The 27030-nt window shown below is 39.1% G+C and overlaps 1 protein-coding gene across 1 annotated transcript in view; it reads right to left on the minus strand.

Moving 5' to 3' along the window:
• The window catches only part of SNX24 (sorting nexin 24), a 171382-nt gene that overhangs the window by 67148 nt on the left and 77204 nt on the right, over positions 1–27030 (minus strand). Inside the window, exon 2 of the mRNA XM_052643813.1 lies at positions 5547–5630. Coding sequence (XP_052499773.1) covers positions 5547–5630 — 84 coding nt within the window. The remainder of the gene's footprint in view (positions 1–5546; positions 5631–27030) is intronic.

Genomic DNA, 27030 nt, shown 5'->3' on the forward strand with positions numbered 1-27030 from the left:
GAATCCCATGCACAGAGGAGCCTGGAGGGCTACAGTCCATGGGGTTGCAAAGAGTCAGACACGACTGGGCAACCAAGCACATCCAGGTGGGCCCGATGTGATCTCAAGGGGGAGGCAGAAGTGTCTAGGCCAGAGAGGAGACGTGATGACATGAGACGTGACGGCGGAAACAGAGGATGTGCTTTCCGACTCTGAAGACAGGCGAAGGCCATGAACAGTGACAGCCTCTAGAAGCTGGAAACGGCACGGAAACGGCACGGAAACGGATTCTCTTCTAGAGCCCCCCAGAACGAACATACCCCTACTGACACATTCAAAGTGAAATAACAAATGTCTTAAGCCACTAACTTTGTGATCATTTGGTACAACAGAAAACTAACGCACAGTTTAAGATTTCTGGTTTTGAAAGTCAACATGGATTTCATCGAGTTGGTAGATAATACAGGCCCATTTCAATGTTTTTGAGCTAAAAAATGAAGATGAAAATAGTGCTTTAGAAAGATTATCTGTACCAAAGGAAGAATAAAAAGAAAAGGATCTGAAACAGTTAAATAAATACATGAAGTAGCAAGACACTGAATTGAGATGATAAGAGCAGAAAATGAAAAATTAAATGGCACATATTACAGAAGTTTGGAAGAATGAATCAATAGGCTTGTTGACACTCTGGAAGTGAAAGAGAAGAGAAAGGTAGGAAAGACTTTCAAGGTTTCAAAGCTTGTGGCTTTAGTATGTGTAGGGAGGGTTATGTCTAAGAGATACCTTTAAAAATGGAACCACACAATAGGAATTCTCGAGCTTCAGTGAGCATGAAGGTCATCTGGGATGGTGGTTTAACATGCAGATTTCTGGGCTCCATCACAGAGATTCAATTCAGCATGCCTGGTGGTGCCCAGGAATCTGCAATCTAATAAACATTTGTTTGGATTCAAGTCATCCAAAATTCATAGTTTAAAAAAATAACCAGTCAAGAAAAATTAAAAGAAAGTGAAATCGAATTCTTCCAGAGTGCTGGAAGAAAAACCAATCTTACATAAAATCTGAAAGAGTGAAAATAGACATATATTTGAGATAATAAAAATGTTAAACTTTTATAATTTAAAACATTATAGACAAAATAAAAAAGTCCATCATGAAAAGTAGTTTCATCAAGTGACTAATATTTTATTAATAGGCTATGCAAATTAACAAGCAAAAACAACGGAGGCCCTAGCAGATAAATGGGTAAGCACATAAATGGAATTCCAAAAAGAGGGACTACAATCATAAACGTAAGAAATACCAATTAAAACAGCAACAAGGCAATACACATTGCTTTCTAAGTAAACAAATATCATGGTGGGGGTGCTAATAGTCAAAGCTGATGAGGTAATTCCATGCTTGCTGGTTGCATTATAAACCAGCTAAAATCATTTTGTAAAAAAATAATTTGGCAATACATAACCAAAGCTGTAAAAATAGTCATACTCTTTGACAGAGAATGCTCCTTTTGTAATCTAGCTTGAAACTGTCCTGGATATGGGGGAAAAAGAAAACAAAACTATATGTAATGAAGAATATCAATCATCAGAAGTTGACCCTGTGATGCACACGATTTCATTTAGTCTGTAAAACAATCCTATGCAGTTAGCACGTTCATTGTTCCCATATTAAAACTAGGGAAATGGAGGCACTCAGCTTGCTCCAAGGTAAAGGCAGGTTCAGGAACATTCTGCCACCAGAAATTCTACACTTAGTTTTTATACCATATTATCACCATGAGGGAATCCTGCAACCCAGTAGCATTTGTTCCATTAGAAAATGCAAGAAATGGAGAACAGTATGGAGATTCCTTAAAAAACTAGGAATAAAATGACCATATGACCCAGCAATCTCAATACTAGGCATATACCCTGAGGAAGCCATAACTGAAAAAGACACGTATACCTCAAAGTTCACTGCAGCACGACGTACAATAGCTAGGACTTGTAAGCAACCTAGATGTCCACTGACAGATGAATGCGTAAAGAAGTTGTGGTATAAATATACAATGGAATATTACTCAGCTATAAAAAGGAATGCATTTGAGTTGGTTCTAATGAGATGGATGACCTAAAGCCTATTACACAAAGTGAAGTTAGAGATAGACAAATATTATATATTAATGCTTACATATGGAATCTAGAAAGATGGTACTGATGACCCTAATTACAGGGCAGCAATGGAGATGCAGACATACAGAACAGACTTTTGGGGAAAGTGGGGGTGGGAGAGATGGGATAATTCGAGAGAGTAGCATTTAAACACATTCTTTACCGTATGTAAAGTAGATAGCTAGTGGGAATTTGCTGTATGACACAGAGAACCCAAAGCTGGTGCTCTGAAACAAGCTAGAGGGGTGGGATGGGGAATGAGGTGGGAGGGAGGTTCCAGAGGGAGGGGACATATGTATACCTATGGGTGATTCATGCGGATGAATGGCAGAAGCCAACACAATAAAGTAAATAATTATCCTCCAAATAAAAATTAAATTAAATTAAAAAACTGCAAGACAAGGAAGAAAGGAAAACAGTAATTATAGCAGCACAATAGAAACATATGTGAGTAACAATGGGTTATTTCCCCCACCTCCAAACTTTCTGCAAGACTTAGCTTTATTATCTAAAAAAAACTCAGCTTACTTGACGGGAGGAAAATAGAGCACATAGTAAAGGAAAAAAAAAACAACCTCCTGACTTTTTCAAAAAATTAGAAAGAAATCCTAAGAAAAGTGTAGAGGATGAGAATGTTTTGAGAGAAGGATAATAATAATTATACAAAATTATGAGCTTGAGAGAAGTATAATAATAATCTTCAGATAATTAGATAAACTATCGAATGAGTAATGGTTTTAGTTTGTCTCTAAATGGGCCTGACAGTAAGTCAGGAGGCATTGTTGTGTTTGTGGCAAATGGATATGAACCATGCATCTATTATTTTAAAGGTACAAAGCACTTATTAATAGTTCATATATGATTTTAGAATTAATTTGGGAACATTGGCTAAAAACTTTTAATAAGTGAGAAATGCAATGTACAGTGTAAGAGAAACCAGGACACTGGCAACAGAGCAAAGTGCATCCACTGCAGAAATAATTGAATATTCAAAAAAATAATGATAATTGATTTAAAGAGAAAATATTTTATGTAAAAACAGAACATTCAAAGCACCCAACAAAATTCAAACATGGAAACTGGAGTACCAAAATTCTAATAAAAGGATAAAATTGTACACCATGGCAGCAATAATCAGTAAAGCTTGTGTATTCTGATTTTTTGCCCATGTCAATCCTCCTTAACAAACAACTTTACAGTCAGGATTACAGATTTATATTTATTTTTACACCCTGTCTTTATTTGCACTTCATTGCTTTTTAGTTACTTTTTTGCCAAATCTAATACAATTACAATGGGACAAATAAAGAGGACTTCTAACAGCCACTTACTGCTCTATAATACATACGATTCAGTGTCTCTCCACTAAAACTCTGCCGCACAATGTTATTTTTTTCTCCAAATCCCTGTAATCACGTTTTAACGAGGCTGCTAAAAACATGCAAAACTGAGAGATTTGAGAATTTCTATTTTCTCTTAATCCTGATCATCTTGATGATATAATTTTAAGAATAGCTCAAATTATTAACAGAACTACAGAAGTTGAGAGAAGCATCCTAGGAAATCTAGGAATTTCTTCTGACTCTGAGAATCTAAGACCTTGCCTATAATCACTGGGGAGAGGGTCTTCTTCTGTAGAAGAAAAGAAATCTTAATAGAGAAGAGAGCATGAGCGAGCCTCCACTGATAAGCAGCGTGGGCAGCCTCTTGCTCAGGGCGGGCCTAATTGGCAGTCACCCAGCTGTGCCTCGGGTGGAGTTGGCCCCCAAGTATCTTGGGGGACAGCTGGGCTGTGCTGGGGTCATGGAGACCTGGCAGGGTAGGAATGAGGCTTGCATGTGACAGGCTGCCGAGTCCAGACTACTGCAGCAGAGGCCGGGGAGGGGGAGTTCAGGTTTTAATTTCATTGTATGGACAGATTTCATAAGGTCCCCAGCAGAAATCTCTCTAGAATCTGTTTCCTCAATAAACAAGCAAAGAAAACCAGAATTCCTTAAAAAGGAAGTGAAGCCCAGACTCCACGTTTGTTTCTCTGTGAGGCCCATGGGTGGGGGAGCTTTTTGTAAAGTCGGCTGGCAATGCCCAGCCTAAGTCTGTGCTTCACCTGTGCTGTTTCTTGCGGAAGTAAACCTGGATGTAACACAACTTTAAGTAGAAAATTCAGTGTTAATTATCCCTTGCTATCCTAATGGAAAAGTGTACAGATAACCTCAGACAAGGGGGAAAAAGGCTTACTCACTTCCCAGTATAATCTGTTTCAAGTTTTTACTCAATACTCTGATTGTAAAATAAAAATTTTAAGTTTTAAAATGCTACAAAAGAAATGCTACACAGCTTTTAATACAGAGTAAGCCCACTACCACATCATTCATGCACTGATATTTCCCAGAAAAATTTAAGTTGTCCTTAATGAAATTAAAAGCATAGATTAAACATAGCAAAATGTATAATAAATGTAATTAAATAAATTAAAAATAACAAAATAAAAGCATAGATTATTTCTGAACATACTATCTTTCCATCCAGCTTTTTTCTCCCCATCTAATTTCTTACCTTGAAGAAATTGAACTGTGCCACACATTTCATATATGTGTACGTATATAATAATACATATTAATATACAGGAAGTATATATACACACACACATATACATATACAAAGATATGAATATGTATGTATATGAAAGAAAAATGCTAAAACTGTGTTAGCTCATATGTGGTGATTTCCTGGGCAATATCATGAGATATTTCTAGTTATTAAGGTATTTTAACACTTTAATAATAATCTATAACCTGTGAAATATTAAAATTTGATAGAAAAAAAGTATGCTCTCTTCTACTTTTCACTAATCATTTTTCCAAAACCTCAGCTATTCCTTTTGCATTCTTATTTCTTTTCTCAAAGACTTTAACGAAATGGTTCTGAGAACTGAAAAACCAGTCTTGTAACATGGCCTTGATAATTCAAAAGAAAGCCTTGAGCCGACTTTACATGATCCCCAAACAGTCCTTGAATACAGGAGACATAGATGTCATCTTTTTCAGATATATTTGAGTATAAGTTGATTTTGATAAATTTATTTCTGTAAAATAATCATCTGTTTTTGTAAAGCTTTAAGTATATTTTATGGATAAAATAGGATTTGGGTCTTATTCTTTCTGAACCTACAACACCCAGCATAGTACACTCCAGTTTGCCATCACACATATATTTATGCAAAAGATCTTAATGGAAAATCCACCTACTCAGAAAGCATACCTTTGAAAGGACTGAACAATTCATTTTAAAAGGAAATCTACTTCATGATAAAAGAAATTATACTGTTCTCAGAACTGTTAAAGCTCTAAGAACCACAGAAAGCGGTCTTAATGTTATACCATCTGCCCTGTAGAGAAGAGCTGGGGGAGAAGTTACCTTTTTGTGCAGGGCATGAAATTCGCTGTACCTTTTTTCAACAAAATGTTTTCTTCCATTCATTAGAACTTCTATCTTAAACACCTAAAGGAAAAAAATAAAAAAAGATTAATTCCACCAGTTCCAAACCTTCAATTGTCTGATGTGGTAAGTTTGTGACCATGATATATTTCATCCCTTTAATTACAGTAGCTGATCCCCCAAAACCCAGAAGGCTCAGGAGACCCTGGCCCAACAGCACTGATTAATGAGCCCTGGAGCCAAATGCTCACTAACAAATGACAGCAACCCCGCATACGTGTTTAAAAATAGCGGCAACTTAAATGCCTTAAAATGCTCCTTAACTTTTTAATCAGAGAACACTCCTCTCCTAAAATTATTTCACTAAATGCATATGATGGCATCAAAATACAAGCATGATACCACAGAAACAGTCTGTCAAGAATCACAGCTCATTATGGGTATTTCAATGACGGCAGTGCTGTGTCATCTTTAAGACAATGAGGCAAACAGTAGTACATTTTAGGTTAATTTCGTTCTAACCTGCATATTCATCTCCAGTCTCAGCTGGGCTTACTCTGCTGTTTGCAAAATGGGGAAAATGTACTAAAGGTTCGTTTTCCCTGCATGATACGAGTGACAGCTTGTGCTCCCACCTTCAGGAGGTTGAAAGGCCAGATGAAAAGGCTCTCTGGGTGCACTAATTAGTAAGCACTAACATGACACTTTCTTGATTCTTAGGTCACGGGTCAAGACTGGGGACAAGGGATGAGGAATATGGTGAAATGCTCGTGAGAACACAGCACTAAGGTAGGTGGGGGAAGGACGCTCGGCAGGAGCTGAGGAGCAGATGCTCTGTGTTTCCAAGAGTTTGTCTTTGGTTCCGTCTGCTTTGCTGAGGGAAAGTCTGTCATCACCTAGATGAAGGAGAATTGTTCCACGACCTAGTAAGTCTGGTTTCCCATTTCAATTGCCCTTCTGAAGGAAACAAAACTATGAGGTCATGGGACACTAAAGAGTGTTAAACACATTAAGCTACCCCTATTTAAGCATATGAGATACAAGATCACACAGCTTCATTATGAAAATACCTCTCTATGGGTCTAAATTTCTGCCTTACATGTAAATATGACTGTTTTGGAAAGCCAGAAATTATGTCATCAAACAAAACGTGTTCATATTTTTGTACTTCTTCCAATTAGAAACAAAATCTTCTGTCCCATGACTCAGTTTAAGAAACCTACTTTTATTAAATAAGTGTGAAATTTTTTATCAATTTAACCAATTAGAATTAAAATTTATCACATACTTTTCTCTATGTGTCTATGTGTGTTATGTACACCTCAGCCCCTGTTCTTTTTTCCTCAAGAAATCCCTCTAAAAAATACTTTTTCTTTGCTGAATTAGTGAAAATATTTTCTTCAAAAAACATATGCATATGCTTCAGATTCTAAGATATATCTGTATTATTTTTTAGAAAAAAAATTTGTTTACTAGTTCACTAAAGTAAATCCATCTTCTTCAAAGACCCTTCAAAGCCAGGAATACAATGAGAAAATCACCCTGAGAAAAGCAAACAAAAGAAGCACAGCTTCAACTCAGGGGCTTGGTTAATAGAAATCAGAGTCTCCTTTTTAGTGTCAGGTCTCAAATTTAAATCAGGACAATGTGGGAGCAATGAAAGTACTTTCCATCTGCAGAACTGTAAGAAATAGAGGAAGTTACGTTCTGAGTTCAGTTACTTGAGGCTTCATCACAAAAACCACCACTTTAATTGGCACGTTTGCTGAAGAACCCATAGAAGGAGAAAGTTGAAGACTCAGAAAGGTTCAGCTTACTAGGTTGCCCCTCAGGTGCTCCCTCCTGAAGGCCACAGATAAGACACATTACACAGCAGCTGCCTCATGGAATGTCACCCCTTCAATCGACCAGATGGCTTCATTACCAAGTTCCACAGTTACTTCACACAATCACTCAATTTCATTTTGGGGAGGAGGGGCTGGGATGTCGGTAACACACATAGACACATAGAGAAAAGTATGTGATAAATTTTAATTCTAATATTATTATTAGGTTGCTATTTCTTAAATGCACAATATACCTAATACTGTTAAGACGTTTTTCTTTTAAATGGGAAAACACCTTAGAAAGGAAGTTTCTTAATCAAAATTTCCATGACAATATGAAACAAGAAATGGAGTCCATTTAATAAATCTTATGTTCCTAAATTCCATAGCAGACTTATTTTTTTTTCTTAATAGTTTCTGACACACGTTGTCCCTGCTGCCAGGAAAACATTTTCCCTCTTGCCTTTCCTGGCAAACTCCTAGTGGCTGTTATCTACCTCGAAGGTGGGGGCAGCCCAGATGATGTTTGGAATGAATGCACGGTATCTGGCCTTCATTCTTTCAGTTATTTAATAGATATTTACTGAAGGACTACAATGTGCCCACGAGTTGTTTGAGGCTCTGAGGATTCAGCAGAGAACAAGACAAACAAGAGCCCAGACTTCACGGAGCACACCTCCTTTATAGGATCCAGTGAGGAAGGCAGATCATGAACAGATAAAAAACCACGGTGAAGTCGAGACACAAAAGCGCAGTGAAGGATACAGCAGGGAAACCCAGAGCTGGACAAGGGTGCTGTTTTAGACACTGGTAAGAAGAGGTCTCTCTGAACAGAGGCCACTAGGGGTACAAAATCTGACAGGAAATACCAGGAAAAAGCGTATGCAGGAGTTGAATGTGGCTGCCTCTGGAATTTCAGACTGGGTAGACAAGCATTGTTTGTTTCTGTTCTCCCCCTACCCGCCTCATCCCCATATTTAAGGTAAAGCCTAGAGCAGGGTGATTTCCACTTCTGGCCAAGATCGGGTAACAGTGTCCAATAACCGACCCAGTTGAAACTCGGCCTGGAGTTTCCAGAGAAGGAGAAACAATTATACAATTGGACAAAATAAGTGGGAGAACTGGCTCTTGATGAAGACACTGGACATGAGGAAATGAATGACACCGAGAGATGGGAAACAGTGATTCCTAAGATTACCCCAGGCCACAAGGTGGCCTGAATTAGGGACAGGGAGGAGAGAGTGACAGGAAGCCATGGCGATTTCTGGGGCGCAGTTTTGGAGAGGAGTGACCACAGGTGAAGGGAATTTCTGTGACTTGCCAGAGGTCTCCCTCCAGCATTCAGCTGAATCCTCATCAGCACATGGGACTGGGCAAACCACCCAAGGACAGGAAGAGATTAGAGACCCCAGTGCTCAGCACTCACACACACCTGGGCACAGCGCTTGCTCCCAAATGCCAAGGTAGAAAACCTCCTAATTCGGGAAGCACTCGTTAGAGAGCTCAGAGGGGGTCCTGTCTCAGCAGGAGAGCTAAAGTAACTGTAAACTAAAAGCTTTTCTAATCCCGAGTAACAAACCTGAAAAGCAAGACCTGGAGAGAGTAAACTGTTTCTGAGTAACTTAACCACTTGCCAGAGCAAAGTTCAAGAATATTTTTGAGAGCATAAAAACGTTCAGTACCCAACAAGACAAAATGTACAAAGCCTGGCATTTAATCCAAAAGAAGCAAGAAACTTCAACCCATAATGAAAAGAAAAAACAGTAAATAGAAACTAGTCCAAAAATGACACAGATGATAAAATTAGTAAAGCATTAACTTGCTATAAGAAAATTTCTTGTGTTCAAGAATCTAGAAGAAAGGTTGACTGTGTCAAGTGGAGGCATGGAAGATATAAGCAAGACTTAGATAACAGGCCTGGGTCCTACTGAAGAGTAAAAAATGTCTGTGAATAAAAATATACATATACTGGAGGAGATTAGCAGCAGGTAAGAAAAGGTAAGTAAAGTTAAAAATCCAGCAGTAGCAACTTAAATCAACAAAGCATTCGTGAACCATGGGACAACTTTAAACATCAAAGTGCATGTATAATTAGAGTACTCATAGGAGAAGTGAGATGTGGGGGGAGAGGTTGGAGAGAAAGACGAATATGTTTGAAGAAATGTTGATCAAGAATTTCCCCAATTTGATAGAAACTATAAACTTGTAAGTCCAAGATGACCAATGGACCCAAGTACAAGAAACAGGGGGAAAAAACCCAAGGCAAAACATAATCTGATTTTTAAAACCAGTAAGAAAGAAAACCTGAAAAGCTGCCAGAAAACAGAGACATCACATAGAAAAGAAAGATAAGTCTGAGAGCAAATTTTTCAAATGTTTCTATAAATAACCAACCTTGTAAGAGTGAGTCAATGAATATATATTTCGGTTATGTAAACATGTTCTATGTAAAGTGGCATATATAAAATCAACGTATGATTTAGTGTTAAACTTTTAATCATTATTTTTAAAGTGTTTAGGAATTTTTCCCAAATAGTAAGGCCAATAATAACAACAACAATAACAAAGACTTTTATAATTCTTATATGCAGGCACTGCTCCAAGCTCCTTTATTATGACAATTACTCATTTAATTTTCACAACAACCCGCCACAGGATAGGTAGTGTGATCCTCATTTTACTGGCAAGGAAACTGAGGCACGGGTTAAGTATCTTGCCTATGGTAGCTACATTTTGAACTCAGTGATTCGGTTCCTGAATCTGCCTTCTTAACCACTGCACAATACTGATTCCCAATGAACAGACTCCCTTATAGCCCTGTTCACTGGGGGAAATACTCTGGAGTGGGAACAATGCCTTCCATACAGTCTCTTCTCAAGGCGGCTCTGCAGGAACCTAGGACCCTTGGCAGAGAGGGAGGTGGTGATGCTGGCGTGAGGAATTCACCCCTAACTACAGCCTGTGCTCCTCTCAAACACTGATCTATGTAGAAAGCATACAATTCTGCAGAATAGAAAAAAATCCTTCTGCCAGGATCTGTGTCCATACCGCCTCCCCAGTCAGTCTCCTTACATTGCCGTCCCCAAACTCAGTGTGTATGGTTTTGCTACAGAAGTATATGCTTACAAGGAAGACTGTTCAAAAGTCCAAAGGAGATAAACTGAAAGCATGTTTAATACATAAGAGACTTGGATAAAACCATATTAAGTTTTTTTATTTGGATCCATTTAAGTGACTTGTTTCCTTTCAGAAATTGTCTATACTCATATAAGCTCTTTATGTACATATAAAATGTTATTTTCTTAATACAGCTGTAGCTAGAGCATACAGTTCTACTACTTTTGTTTTTTCTACTACTTTTATTTTTTACTTTATTTACTTAATACATAGACACCTTCATTAATGAGCACATTTTGACATACTTCCTTCTTTAATGGCTACATAGTACTACCATGTATGTTGTTACCATACTTTATTTAATGAGGACCCTAATCAAGGTGAATATTAAGTTACTGGAGTATTTTTCACTGTATATTTTTAATATGTTTATATACATTTATTTATATAAATATGTACATATATATTTATTTATGTCTACATATACCTACATATATTTTATTTATATGTTAATGATTAATGTACCTGTATAGACATACACATCTCATTCTTGTTCCTGTGTATGAACTCACACACATATATACAGAAGATAAATTACCAAAAATTTTACCAAATTCACCCCCCTCAATTGTACTAAGTTACCCTGCCACCAAAAGGATATGGAATGCCTGGCTCATCCTGACCAACACTGGCTACCAGTCACTTTGGCAGCATGATGAGGAAATGAGAAAGAATTGGGAATATTTTGCCCAGGGTTTATAGTAGCATAAGTTTCCATTCCAACTGTCTTACATAAAATCACATAGAGACCTGACCTATCCGTCTAGCCCCCTACTTTTGGAGATATCCTTGCCTTCAGAGATTTCTAGAAATTCCTCTGTATAAAGCAAGGGAAGCTTCATGTAACTAAATAAACATATTAGGATTTTCATTTAAGTTTGTTTAAAAAACAGAACTATACTGTTCAACTGACTATACTGGCCACAGTCCTAAGAACATTATTAAGTCCTTAGACTTCCAATTGAAAAGAAAAATAAATATGCCTTTAAAGAGATTTCAATCTGTAAGTGCGGTTTTGACTACATGTTAGAGTCAGTTTTTTTCCCCCCCCAATTCAACAACATCTCTGAAGTTAAACTGTAAATCAATGATAAAATATTTTATAATTTGGTTTACACCTAGTTTTTTCAGGAATGTACCTAAAAAAAAAATAAATAAATAAACTTAAGCTAAAGAAGGACTTAACTTATGTTCTAGGTTGAATGATCTCTGTCTTCAGAAGCTCATATCTTTCATAGTCATTTAGTTTCAACAAAAGAAAAGTTTTCGTACCTAACAGTGTCTAATAAATAACTTTTAGGTGCCTTACAAATAAAGATGGAAACTCTAAATGAAATTAAAGTTTTAAGTCCAGTCTTCCAAGTAGTTTGGATCACTAATGCATTATAATAAGGATATACTAAAGCATTATACTAAGAATACACATAAAGATACACTATCAGCTTCAAAATGACTTTTCTTTATATATATACATATGTATACTAGGCACATTTTCCACCAGGAAGATGGGAAGGTGCTTGTCTCAGACATGCGGGAGAGAGAATACTTTATGAACTATGTTTATGTCTATGAAATTCTCTTTGAAGATTTTTTCAAAAAAGGAATTCAAAAAAGCAGCCAAGAAACAGTGGAAATCTAGAAACAATACGCGGGTATTGGGGAATCCTAAAATACGAATTATGCAGCCTAAAAAGTATTCAAATTAGAGTAAGAAGCCAAAGGGTTCCAAGAAGAATGCTTTCAAGAAAAAAATGGGTATGATTAATAACCTATTTTCATTAATGAGGTTTTAGTGATAACATCAAAGCATTCACCTTTCTCTGTTACGAAAAAAAAAGTGCTAAAGAATTTCAAGAAAACCAACTAAACAAAACTGTATACAATGTACAGTTCCACATATAAAGCAAAATAAATGCAACATGACCTGAAACAGTTCAGAGAATTAAGAGTATCAGGACTTCCCTGGTGGTCCGGAGATTAAGACTTCACCTTCCAGTGCTGGGGGTGAGGGTTAGCCTGGTTGGGGAGCTAAGATCTTACATGCTTCACAGCAAAAAACCAAACCATAAGACAAAAAATATTGTGTCAAATTCAATAAAGCCTTTAAAAATGGTCCGCATCTTAAAAAAAAAAAAAAACCTGAACAAGATTGTCCATCTGAAGGAAAGCTTGAAACATTCTCCAATGAGCAGTACAGGTTAACAATATATAAGGCTACCTTTCCTTCTTTACAATTCCAAAAACTTGATTACATGGTGAAAACATAAATAAATGTACACACACATATATAATTATCATATGGGAACATTAATTATTGTACTCAGCTTTTAGAATCAATCTGTACAACAGAGAAGACAATTATTTTTACAGAACAGACTGCAAATATTTTTTTGTGTAGAAAGTAATGGCATAACTAGCAGAAAATGAGAGATGACTGGGGAAGGAACGGGATGTAAAGGAAGTAAACGGGGTCCACGTCTTTTCATCTTACATAACCGACAGTCAAAGCATGCTGCTTAAAAGTTGGTGAATGAAAGTTGTTCAAGTTACACAGTAACAAATATAAAGTCATAATGTTGATTTTAATTGTGAAATTAAAATCATATACACAGTGAAAATGGAGTAGAGTTTAATACAGGAGTGGAATCAACTCAGTTCATATTTCTAAGAGATTAGGAGGGACACAGAGATTTTCCAAGACACCAAGAAATAGAGATTCAGTTATATTATTAATACTTACAGTAACATTGCTTAAAATAAATTAGTAACTTTTCAACTAACTTCTGGTTCTAGAAGGTATTAGACATTTTATTTTTCCTTTTACATGTTTATGATGTGTTGACATTTTTTCTGTGTATATGAAGCACTTCAGATAACCTAAAAATGACATAACCTCTGCTAAATGTTTTTGTTTTACATCTCTCTGGTTATAAAGGAAAGATTCTCTTGCATTTATTAATATTTACAGAATTACAGGTTTTCAGTGTAAACCCTACTGCTGACTAATTTTAGCTGCAGCTCCCTGACTGATTACTTGATTATGAAAAGTCTTCATTTTTCTTTTCCTCTTCAGCCACATCTATGACACAAACCCAATCAATCAATTCAGGATGAGGGAAAAAATGCACTCAGATACATCAGGTCATACATATTGATTGGGTAACATAGTTTTTCATTAGTTTCAATATCATATAACTTTAACTTAGATTTTCTATAAAATGTGAAAGCTGCTAGTTCTTTGCTTACCTGAATTGTTATGGCAATAAATTTTATAAAGCATATTAAGTTAAACAATTAAGCATTCTGGAAGATAGATGCTACGTGAACCTTATTATTTTATTTTATGACCTGCTTTGAAAGAAGGAAAATAGATAAATAAATTTTATCTGCACTACTTCCTAACTTGGGCAAATCTCTAAGTTTCTTTGAGCCACAGTATCTTCACTAATAAAATACAGAAGATGAAATGATACCTACTGTATTAGTTTGTCAAATAATAAATGTCTTGGTGCTTTGTAAGATGCTCTGAAATGGAATGAAAAATTTCTAACTATGAACACTGTAATGCAATTATCCCCCAATTAAAAATTTTAAAAATTGCTATGAAGCAAAGACATCACTTTGCCAACAAAGGTGCATCTAGTCAAAGCTATGTTTTTTCCAGTAGTCATGTAATGGGGCCACAAAAAGTCAGACACAACTGAGTGACTAAACTGAACTGAACTGAACTGATGCAGATGATACCACTCTAACGGCAGAAAGCGAAGAACTAAAGAGCCTCTTGATGAAGGGGAAAGAGGAGAGTAAAAAAGCTGGCTTAAAACTCAACATTCAAAGAAAACTAAGATCATGGCATCTGGTCCCATTACTTCATGCTAAATAGAAGGAGAAAAATGGAAGCAGTGAGATTTCATTTTCTTCAGCTCCAAGATCACTGCAGGTGGTGACTGTAGCTGTGAAACCAAAAGATGCTTGCTCCTTGGAAGGAAAGCTATGACAAACCTATACAGCATATTAAAAAGCAGAGACATCACTTTGCCGACAAAGGTCCATATAGTCAAAGCTATTGTTTTCCCAGTAGTCATGTACGGATGTGAGAGTCGAACCATAAAGAAGGCTGAGCACTAAAGAACTAATGCTTTCAAATAGTGGTGCTGGAGAAGACTCTTGAGAGTCCCTTGGACTGCAAGGAGGTCAAACCAGTCAATCCTAAAGGAAATCAACCCTGAATATTCATTGAAAGGATTGATGCTGACGCTGAAGCTCCAATACTTTGGGCACCTGATGCAAAGCTCCAATACTCTGGCCACTTGATGCTGGGAAAGAATGAAGGCAAAAGGAGAAAAGGGTGGCAAAGGATGAGACAGTTAGATAGCATCACTGACTCGATGGACATGAATTTGAGTTAACTCTGGGATACACTGGAGGACAGAGGAGCCTGGTGGGTTACAATCCATGGGGTCAGAAAGAATTGGACATGACTTAGCGACTGAGCAACAATAACTCACTGGGCTAAAATCATGGTATTGGCAGGGCTGGGTTCCTTTTGGTGGTTCACTGGGAGAAAACATTTCTGTTTCCTTGTGGTTCTAAGACTTGGTCTTCATTTTCTTGCTGACCCTCAGTTAAGGGCAAAGCTTGCAGCTTCTGGAAGGCACCTGTACTCCTTGGTTCATGATCTCCTTTCTCAGTCTTCAAAGCCAGCAACAGGAGATCAAGACCCTCATGTCCTGCTTCTGTGACCTGCTTTTCTGCTTCCCCTTCTTTTTAAGCGAGAGACTCATGGGATTATATTGATCCTATCCAGATAAGCTAAATTGTCTCTGTGATCTCAAGGTCCATAACGTTCACCACCTCCATTAAGTCTCTTCTGTATACCAGGAAACATATTCACAGGTTCTGGAGATTAGGGTGCAGACATTTTGGGAGATCTACTATTTCTTTTATCACAGACCAAGAGGAAGTGAGAATATCTGGGTGTGGGGGCAGGATGGTCCCGGCAGGTGGAAGATTAAATGTTTGACAGGGTTATGTGCCTAAAGTGATGAGGAGGGAGAAAAGTCAGAGATAAGGTCTGAATAGTAGTGGAGAGAGGTGAGGAGAAATAGAAACAAAGGACAGGCTATCATAATTAGATGTGGAATTTCTTTAAAAAAAAAAGAAAGAAAGAAATGGAAATAAATATAATGGTGAGGTTTGGGAATCTGAGCAACCTGAAGAATGGTGGTGCCAGTAACCGAGCTGGGAAGACCGTCGGGGGTCGGGGGCAGGGGGCGGGTGCAAACAGGAGCTCTGCACTGTTGCATTAAGTTTGAGATACATGTTCAGTTCAGTTCAGTCGCTCAGTCGTGTCCGACTCTTTGCGATCCCATGAATCGCAGCACGCCAGGCCTCCCTGTCCATCACCAACTCCCAGAGTTCACTCAGACTCACGTCCATTGAGTCAGTGATGCCGTCCAGCCATCTCATCCTCTGTCATCCCCTTCTCCTCCTGCCCCTAATCCCTCCCAGCATCAGAATCTTTTCCAATGAGTCAACTCTTCACATGAGGTGGCCAAAGTACTGGAGCATCAGCTTTAGCATCATTCCTTCCAAAGAAATCCCAGGGCTGATCTATTTCGGAATGGACTGGTTGGATCTCCTTGCAATCCAAGGGACTCTCAAGAGTCTTCTCCAACACCACAGTTCAAACACATAAATTCTTCGGTGCTCAGCTTCCTTCACAGTCCAACTCTCACATCCATACATGACCACTGGAAAAACCATAGCCTTGACTAGACGGACCTTAGTCGGCAAAGTAATGTCTCTGCTTTTCAATATACTATCTAGGTTGGTCATAACTTTTTCTTCCAAGGAGTAAGCATCTTTTAATTTCATGGCTGCAATCACCATCTGCAGTGATTTTGGAGCCCCCAAAAATAAAGTCTGCCACTGTTTCCCCATCTATTTCCCAGGAAGTGATGGGACCGGATGCCACGATCTTTGTTTTCTGAATGCTGAGCTTTAAGCCAACTTTTTCACTCTCCACTTTCACTTTCATCAAGAGGCTTTTTAGTTCCTCTTCACCTTCTGCCATAAGGGTGGTGTCATCTGCATATCTGAGGTTATTGATATTTCTCCCAGCAATATTGATTCCAGCTTGTGTTTCTTCCAGTCCAGCATTTCTCATGATGTACTCTGCATAGAAGTTAAATAAGCAGGGTGACAATATACAGCCTTGACACACTCCTTTTCCTATTTGGAACCAGTCTATTGTTCCATGTCCAGTTCTAACTGTTGCTTCCTGACCTGCATACAGATTTCTCAAGAGGCAGGTCAGGTGGTCTGGTATTCCCATCTCTTTCAGAATTTTCCACAGTTTATTGGGATCCACACAGTCAAAGACTTTGGCATAGTCAATAAAGCAGAAATAGATGTTTTTCTGGAACTCTCTTGCTTTTTCCATGATCCAGCGGATGTTGGCAATTTGATCTCTGGTTCCTCTGCCTTTTCTAAAACCAGCTTGAACATCAGGAAGTTCACGGTTCACGTATTGCTGAAGCCTGGCTTGGAGAATTTTGAGCATTACTTTACTAGCGTGTGAGATGAGTGCAGTTGTGCGGTAGTTTGATCATTCTTTGGCATTGCCTTTCTTTGGAATTGGAATGAAAAAGATAGACATTAAGTAGAGATGCTGAGTGGACTGAATTTACACGTTTGGGGCTTAGGGAGAGGTTTTGGCCAGAGATATACATTTGGGAATCATCTAATCGTGAATATGATCTAATGTCAGGAGACAGGATCTGATTACCTAGGAAGTTTATTCTGCGGTCTTGAGCCCATATCAGGGCTTATGGTTTTCCATTCTAGTATGAGAAAACTTGGCTGCATTTTCAAGTCTTCCCCTTCCAGATTGAAACTTCTCTAGCTCCTCTAGCTGTCCTTCAGAAGACCCACCTTCTGGTTAAAATATAGTTTGTCACTATTCACCTAAAATATAGAATCCAGGACTTAAGAAAATATGGCCATTCCCCAGTTAGTGAATGGATTATGTCTCCAAAATCTACAATTGAGGTAGTTTAAAACTCAACACAGATTTTCTCATATAATAAGTATAAAAGATAGATTTCAACTCATAAAAGAAACCCTGTTTAGCCCATATATGCAGAAATGACGATAATATTTTTTGGTAGGAATTATTCATATACATGTTTTTATTGTAGATTTCTTTTTGTGCTTCTATGAGATTTTAGAAACACAATTTCTCATCATTTTATAAAGACCTTTTTCTTACTTGAAGAATTAACCATGTTCATGACAGAAAACAAGGAAATAACAGAGGACAGAAAAGACTCTGAGTCATCATATCATACCTACTTTTTGTAATTTTTTTCCCATTTAAACATCATAAGCCACCTTTCATTCTAACAGATTCTGTCTTATATAATGGTTACATGAAATAGTGCGTGCATGCTCAGTCATGTCCAACTCTTTGTGACCCCATGGACTGTAGCCCTCCAGACTCCTCCATTCATGGGATTCTCCAGGCAAGAATACTGGAGTGGGTTGCCATTTCCTTCTCCAACAATAATATTTTTATTTCACCCACCAGCTTTGCAGGATAACACAATGGTTACGACTTCTGACCCTTGAATCAAACTGCCTGGGTTTGAATCCTATGTTTTCTATGGTTCTCTGCTGGGCTTGGGTAGCACTCCGTGATTTGGGGCAAATTATTTAACCTTTATAAACCTCAATTTTCCCATCTATAACATGAAGCTTATAATGGTACCTTTCACATAGGTTTGTTGTCAGGGTTAAATGTGATTATCAGTGTCAATAATTTACTATATTATCTCACATTTAGCAAGAACTCAAATAAGAATGTTATCTATTAATATCATTATTAACCTCTAGTCACTTTCACAGCTGTTTCTGTATCAGCATGGGGGAGGGAGACTTGGTGGACAGAGAGGGAAAAAGATGACCCCACAGGAGTGTAACTACTGACCACATCCATCCATCTCCACAAGGGAGAAGGGACTTTTCTCCCATCAGCAGAGGTGGTTGAGCCTGCAGGGCAAACCTGTGGCTTCTGCACTCACCTCTATCAGCACCCACTCAGAATCCTGCATTGCTGATAAGACCCATCCACTAAGACCCAGTGGAATCCTGACTTCCCTTGATCTTAGTGTAAGATTCCTTATCTTTGACCCATATTCTTCTAAATCTTTTTGGAAGCTCTAGTTCACTGTTGGCTCACGGTGAACCTTGAGGTCAAACAAAAGCGCTAGGTCTTCCCTGATAATTCTGGAACAGGTGATTGTGAGAACTGAGGTCAGGCTTACAAAGGACCACGTCTATTTCCACCCATCATATGAGGATGCTGCAACTTTTCTGAAAATTTATGCTATCATCCAAATCATAAGCAAGCATTTCTGCCCAGCCTTGTGTCATTGGAGAGTCTACAGTAGCCTTCCTTCATTCAGGCCCCCAAATTCATTCTACAGCCTCCCCACTGGTCTCACTGCTCCATTCTTGCCCTGTAACCATCTGTGTTTTCACAGTAGCCCTTTCCAGGCCTCCACCAGATCACATGACTCCTCTGTTGCACTCATTACATGGATTTCCACCACTCCTGGAGTAAAATTCCAGTCCCTCTTGTAGCCTACAAAGCCCTATACCCACAGGCTTCAGAGCCCCTCTCTCTTCTACATCTCCTAACACACCCTTCTTACTTATCCTGGTCTATGCACACCAGTCCCCTTCAGTTCAGTTCAGTTCAGTTGCTCAGACATGTTTGACCCTGAGACCCCATGGACTGCAGCACGCCAGGCCTCCCTGCCCATCACCAGTCCCCTTACTGACCATCAAATGTATCAAGCACATCCCCAGCTTTAGGGTTTTTGTTGTTGTTTAGTCACTGAGTTGTGTTTGACTCTTTGTGAAACCATGGACTGTAGCCCACTAGGCTCCTCTGTCCATGGGATTTCCCAGACAAGAATACTGGAGTGGGTTGCCATTTCTTTCTCCAGCCTTTAACAATATCTGGCAACAAAGTAGGCTGAATACAGGAAATAAATGAGGAAGCAAAGAGGGGAAGGAGAGTGAACAAGTAATTAACAGCAAGACAACACACTGGGAAGAACATGTCCACAACTTAGCCCAGTTCAGCAGTCTGATAGTAAAAAAAAAAAAGATGAATTATTTTTGTCAGAGAGAAAAATCAGTAAGTTAGACATGATAGAGCAGACAGTGCAGAGCCTGATCATTTCCTATAGAAAAATTTGTGGTAGCTGGTCTAAAGAATACTGTTCATGAGGGCATGAGTGCTATGAAGAGTTTTGAAATCTAGCCCTTTTATTAAAAAGAAACTACCCATCTTAATAATTAGCACCACTGTGGAGAAGCTACATGATATGGTACAAAGCATGCCAATCTAGAGTCAGACACACCCGACACCCAGATCTGTCACTTGCCAGCGGTGATTCCTTAAGGATATTGCTTATTCACTTTGAGGCTCGATTTCCTCATATAGAAAACGGAGATGATACTATCTGTTTCTTTAGGCCGGTGGCAGAGTAAATATGAAGACATGGTATATAAAACACTTGGCACTTCACCAGACACAAGACTGGTGCCCTATACATCCTAGTCTCTTCCCACATGTTATTGGGTTTCTCACAAATCTAAATGGAATCTGAGGCCATTAATAACCTCCAATTCTCTAACATACCATGAAGCTCTATGATGCGCTATGCTTCTGTCTTAAAAAACATCTTCACAAAAAATCATGCAACTCAAAAGTTCAAGTATTCCCAGTGACATTTGGGAAGAGACTAGAATGTGTATTCTCTTTATAAAAATGAGCTTCCCAGGTGGCACAATGGGAAAAAAAATATCTGCCTGCTGATGCAGGAGACCCAAGAGACAGGGGTTGGAGCCCTGGGTCAGGAAGATCCCCTGGAGAAAGAAATGGCAATGCCCTTCCCAGTATTCCTGTCTGGAAAATTTCATGGACAGAGGCGACTAGCAGGCTACAGTCCATGGGATCGCAAAAGAGTTGGACACAACTGAACATACAACTGAACATACATACACACACACACACACACACTATATGAATATACATATACACATAAGCATATATACGCAGATAGATAAATAGGGATAGACAGATGATTATTTTTTAACTCGAAGAAGTGCAAAGGGTAAGCTTGGGTAGAGAAGAACTACTGCTTATTCCTGACGCGTTTTCTTTCTATTGGCATCAAGCATTTAAGATCCAAGACCCTCCTGTGTTCTCTCAGTACGGAACTAATGGTCCTCAGTGGCCCCCACGGAGGAAGTTTACTTGAGCACGTGCCATCTGCAGTATGCCTGCCAGCTTCAAAGTTCCGCTGCTCAGCCCTGAAACATGGGCAGAGAGCAGGTGGAGAGGTCAACTCTGTTTCTGTAATAAAATACAGATTGTTGCATAGACTTTACAAGCAAGGGTGCTGAAGAGACACCCTGTTATTCTTGCTGAAGGGAAAGAAGCTTTTTTTGTTCTATAAACAGTATTAGAAGGCAAGCATCCACATTTTAAAAATGCCCACCTACACAAAGGAAGGAAGCTCTTAAAAGACTGTAGAATTCTCAACCTTCTTTCAAAATTCCAAATGAGAAAAAATATCAAGTATTTTATGTTCCCAATTTATGTTTGGTTTAAAAACAGATGATGATATTTATTTATCCACATATTTATTGAGCACTTCAGTTCAGTTCAGTTCAGTTCAGTCACTCAGTCGTGTCCAACTCTTTGCGCTCCCATGAATAGCAGCACGCCAGGCCTCCCTGTCCATCACCAACTCCCAGAGTTCACTCAGACTCACGTCCATCAAGTGGGTGATGCCATCCAGCCATCTCATCCTCTGTTGTCCCCTTTTCCTCCTGCCCCCAATCCCTCCCAGCATCAGAATCTTTTCCAATGAGTCAATTTTTCACAGGAGGTGACCAAAGTATTGGAGTTTCAGCTTTAGCATCAGTTCTTCCAATGACCACCCAGGACTGATCTCCTTTAGGATGGACTGGCTGGACCTCCTTGTAGTCCAAGGGACTCTCAAGAGTCTTCTCCGACACCACAGCTCAAAAGCATCAATTCTTCAGTGCTCAGCTTTCTTCACAGTCCAACTCTCACATCCATACATGACTACTGGAAAAACCATAGCCTTGACTAGACGGACCTTTGTTGACAAAGTAATGTCTCTGCTTTTGAATATGCTATCTAGGTTGGTCATAACTTTCCTTCCAAGGAGTCAGCGTCTTTTAATTTCATGGCTGCAATCACCATCTGAAGTGATTTTGGAGCCCCCCAAAATAAAGTCTGACACTGTTTCCATGGTTTCCCCATCTATTTTCCCATGAAGTGATGGGACTGGATGCCATGATCTTTGTTTTCTGAATGTTGAGCTTTAAGCCAACTTTTTCACTCTCCTCTTTCACTTTCATCAAGAGGCTTTTTAGTTCCTCTTCACTTTCTGCCATAAGGGTGGTGTCATCTGCATATCTGAGATTATAGATATTTCTCCCAGCAAACTTGTTTCCAGCTTGTGCTTCTTCCAGCCCAGCATTTCTCATGATATACTCTGCATATAAGTTAAATAAGCAGGGTGACAATATACAGCCTTGACGTACTCCTTTTCCTATTTGGAACCAGTCTGTTGTTCCATGTCCAGTTCTAACTGTTGCTTCCTGACCTGCATACAGATTTCTCAAGAGGCAGGTCAGGTGGTCTGGTATTCCCATCTCTTTCAGAATTTTCCACTAACTATGTACTAATTCCCATTCAAAGTGTCTGATATTTATCAGTGAAGTAAAGTGGCAAAGGGAAATGCCCTCATGAAATTTACATTCTAGCAGGGAAGACAGAGAACAATAGATATATTTTTAAAATAAGTAAATTATACAGTATGTTTTAAAAAGTGATGATCTGGTATGGGACGAAAAAACAGAACCAGGTAAAAGGAAGTAGGAGTGCTCTGGGGGACAGGAAGAGAGGAGGAAGAGGGGGTGGAGTTGTAAGTTTAGACAGAATGGTTGGACGGCACTGAGACAGCAAGGGCAGGTGATGAAGCTGTATCACAGAACTGAACTTAGTAAGAGTTTTGTTTTCTTAAATTTAAGTTAACCTATCAGTCAAGCCCTTAAAGGAGAATGAAATAATGTCATTTGCAGCAACGTGGATGAACCTAGAGATTATCATACTAAGTGAAGTAAGTCAGACAGACAAAGACAAATATCATACGGCTTATACATGGAATAACAAAAAGATACAAACGAATTTATTTACAAAACAGAAATAGGACTCACAGACTTATGGTTATCAAAAGGAGAAGGGCAGGGGAAGGGATGAATTAGGGGGTTGGAAATAACACATACACACTAAAATGAAGTCGCTCAGCCGTGTCTAACTCTTTGTGACCCCGTGGACTGTAGTCTACCAGGCTCCTCCTTCCATGGGATTTTCCAGGCAAGAGTACTGGAGTGGGTTGCCATTTCCTTCTCCAGGGGATCTTCCCAACCCAGAGATTGAACCTGGTTCTCCCTCATTCCAGGCAGACGCTTTAACCTCTGAGCCACCAGGGAAGCCCACATACACACTACTATATATAAAATACCTGGAGAAGGAAATGGCAACTCATTCCAGTATTCTTGCCTGGAGAATCCCATGGGCAGAGGAGCCTGGAGTGGAGGGCTACAATCTACAGGATCGCAAAGAGTCGGACATGATTGAAGCGACTTAGCACATATATAAAACACATAAACAATAAGGTCTTACTGAATATCACAGGGGACTATATTCAGTGTCTTGTAATAATCTATAATGGGATAGAATCTGGAAAAGAATATATATATATACACAGCTGAATCACTGTGCTGTACACCTGAAACTAACGAAACACTGTAAATGAACCATGAAAAGTGAAGTCACTCAGTCGTGTCTGACTCTTTGCGACCCCATGGACTGTAGCCTGCCAGGCTCCTCTGTCCATGGGATTCTTGAGGCCAGAATACTGGAGTGGGCAGTTGTTCCCTTCTCCAGGTGATCTTCCCAACCCCAGGATCAAACTCAGGTCTCCCACACTGTAGACGGATTCTTTACCATATGAGTCACCAGGAAAGCAAATGAACTATACTTTTATTTAAAAAAAAAAAAAAAAATTCAAATTAACCTACTTTTAAAAATTTACTGATACAGGACTATTCAAAAAGTAAGTTTATCTAATAAAAAACTTACAAGCAAATGTCTGTATTTAAACAAGCATCACCTTTTCTAAATCCATATAACACACACCACTGTCAAAGACTTTTAGAGAGAAGTTTGCAGTCTAAGGAGGCCAGGCCTCAACAAGTATCACTGCCATTCTTCATGTAGAATCAGCATTTCTAAATCCATATAGAAGGAGCTGCTAAAGAGGAAAGAAAAAAGAAATATTCCAAGAGTTCCTTGTATTGATTTCTTTTACCCTAAACAAAGAGATTTTCCTAGTTACATGATGTATCATAATCACTTAATTTGTCTGACTCCTTTAAAGATAGAGAACGGTGAATTCAAGAAAAGGGGTGGACCTGCAAAAATAGATTCATTTTGCAAGATTCTGTTGTTTGTATGAGTCACTTTTACCTTAGTAATATGACATATGTGGTCTCTATAGAGAAACAAAAAAAGCATTAACTCTAATTCCTGCCATCCCCAAGGGCCTGAGCTAAATCTAAAGCAGTCAGCATCTGAAAAGTCCCAAACTGCTCCCGAGGGCAGGAAGGACGAAGCCTCTCCCTAAGCCTTACCTCTGGATATAATGTACTAGACACTCACAATTTAATCACCTTCAACACCTGGACGTGATCATCTGCTTGCTTTCTCTTCACTGTGTTCCTGCACGGGCAGAGTCGATGCAACTGAGAACCCTGTGCCAGGCATTCCCCCACAGAGCACAGCACAGATTTGAAGGGAGCTCTCTGATGAAGTCCTTTCCTGGACAAAAGAAACTGGTTCACCATTTAGGGAATTAACACCTGCAGCCACGATTTGTCCATTCCCTTTTCCAACTGTCTGCTCTGTGAGTGTCTGAGCACTCTACTCCTCACCAAGGCTTTGCCAAAGTGACCCTAAATTTTACAAACTGAAATGTACAACATCAGTGTAATATGGAAACACGAAAGCATTTCCAGATGGGTGCGCTGCTTGGCCCTCAGAGATAAATAGTACATTCAATTTAAATAGTTGAGAGTAGAAAAGAGGAGCTATATCCGTTTTATTATATAACTTTTCAGAGACAGACTACAAAAGTATATTAACCTGCAAAGAAACATATGAAGAACATAGAACAAAAATGTATACGGATAATTATTTCTCAACTAACATGTGAATGTAAGTTGCTATGAATTATTTGCTCAACACAATGGCACCAAACTGAAATTGAAATCTGACTTTCAAAAGTGAAAAAGTATATCCATAATTATAAAAATGTGAACAACCTAATATTTAGTAGAAGTAGTTAATAGACATAGAACATTCACATGTCATAGAAGATTTATTAACATAAAATGAGATGTTAATCTTGTAAAACATAAGAGCAAGCTATAGAGAGAGTCCACTTTTGTGTTTAAAGAAATACAAAATCATGAGTGTATGTATATGTTATGTACTATAAAAGTCAGAAGAAAAAAAACCCACTAAAATGTTCTGAAGGGATGAATAATGTTTTTTCTTCTTTTCACTTTTCAAGGTTTTTGCCTCCAATTTTTCTGCATTGAAGATATATCTCATCTTGTTTACTCAAGTTTTGAGTGATAATACTCTCTCAGTTCAGTTCAGTTGCTCAGTCATGTCCGACTCTTTGCGCTCCCATGAATAGCAGCGTGCCAGGCCTCCCTGTCCATCACCAACTCCTGGAGTTTACCCAAACTCATGTCCATCAAGTCAGTGATGCCATCCAACCATCTCATCCTCTGTCATCCCCTTCTCCTCCTGCCCCCAATCCCTCCCAGCATCAGAATCTTTTCCAATGAGTCAACTCTACGCATGAGGTGGCCAAAGTATTGGAGTTTCAGCTTCAGCATCAGTCCTTCCAATGAACACCCAGGACTGATCTCCTTTAGGATGGACTGGCTGGACCTCCTTGCAGTCCAAGGGACTCTCAAGAGTCTTCTCCAACACCACAGTTCAAAAGCATCAATTCTTTGGCACTCAGCTTTCTTCACAGTCCAACTCTCACATCCATACATGACCACTGGAAAAACCATAGCCTTGACTAGACAGACTTTTGTTGGCCAAGTAATGTCTCTGCTTTTCAATATGCTATCTAGGTTGGTCATAACTTTCCTTCCAAGGAGTAAGCGTCTTTTAATTTCATGGCTGCAATTACCATCCGCAGTGATTTCGGAGCCCAAAAAACTAAAGTCTGACACTGTTTCCACTGTTTCCCCATCTATTCTCTCTAGTGAGAGGAAATAAGCTGTAAGTCAGCTATTCTGAGTTCCAGGTTCATCTTTGATCCTTATTAGCCATAAAGACAGAAAAACCACTTCTGAGTACTATGCCCTTTCATCATCTATAACATGAGGGTGTTGACCAGATGCTTTCTAATGTCTTAGTATTTTACTTATGTATTAAAAAACAACCGTATATTGCTTTGTCACATGTATTTTTCTCCCAGGGACTGTGCCATACGCACGTATTCTGTGCTCTGTCTTACATAACCAATGATCAGGGCAGATAAATGTTAACTCATTCACAGCTAACTGTGCATGGCTATCCTATTGTTCAAACTCACAGTCTTCAGGGTCAGATTCTATTCAGTTAGTTGTTTTTCTCTCTCTGTCTCGCCAAATAGCAAATTCAGTGGAGAAGGCAATGGCACCCCACTCCAGTACTCTTTCTTGCCTGGAAAATCCCATGGATGGAGGAGCCTGAGTCGCGAAGAGTCGGGTACAACTGAGTGACTTCACTTTCACTTTTCACTTTCATGCATTGGAGGAGGAAATGGCAACCCACTCCAGTGTTCTTGCCTGGAGAATCCCACGGACGGGGAAGCCTGGTGGGCTACCATCTATGGGGGTCGCAGAGAGTTGGACACGACTGAAGTGACTTAGCAGCAGCAACAGCTATCCTCCCCTATGGCTCAGGGGGCTCAGTGGTTAAGTACCCATCTGCCAATGCAGGAGATGCAGGACAGGAGGGTTCGATCCCTGGGCTGGGAAGATCCCCTGGAGGAGGAAATAGCAACCCACTCCAGTATTCTTGCCTGGGAAATCCGATGGACAGAGGAGTCGGGTGGGCCATGTATATGCCGTGGGGTCACAAACAGTCAGACACAACTGAGCATGCACGCATGCCCCATCTTCCCTCCTGTATGTGCAATATCTGGCTGTGAAATCAGGGTGCTCTTTCAAATGTAAGCCCTAAACTGATCTGGGCCAGACAATGGCTTTCAGAG

This window comes from Budorcas taxicolor, chromosome 7, assembly GCF_023091745.1.
Source record: "Budorcas taxicolor isolate Tak-1 chromosome 7, Takin1.1, whole genome shotgun sequence".
Taxonomy (NCBI): Eukaryota; Metazoa; Chordata; class Mammalia; order Artiodactyla; family Bovidae; genus Budorcas; species Budorcas taxicolor.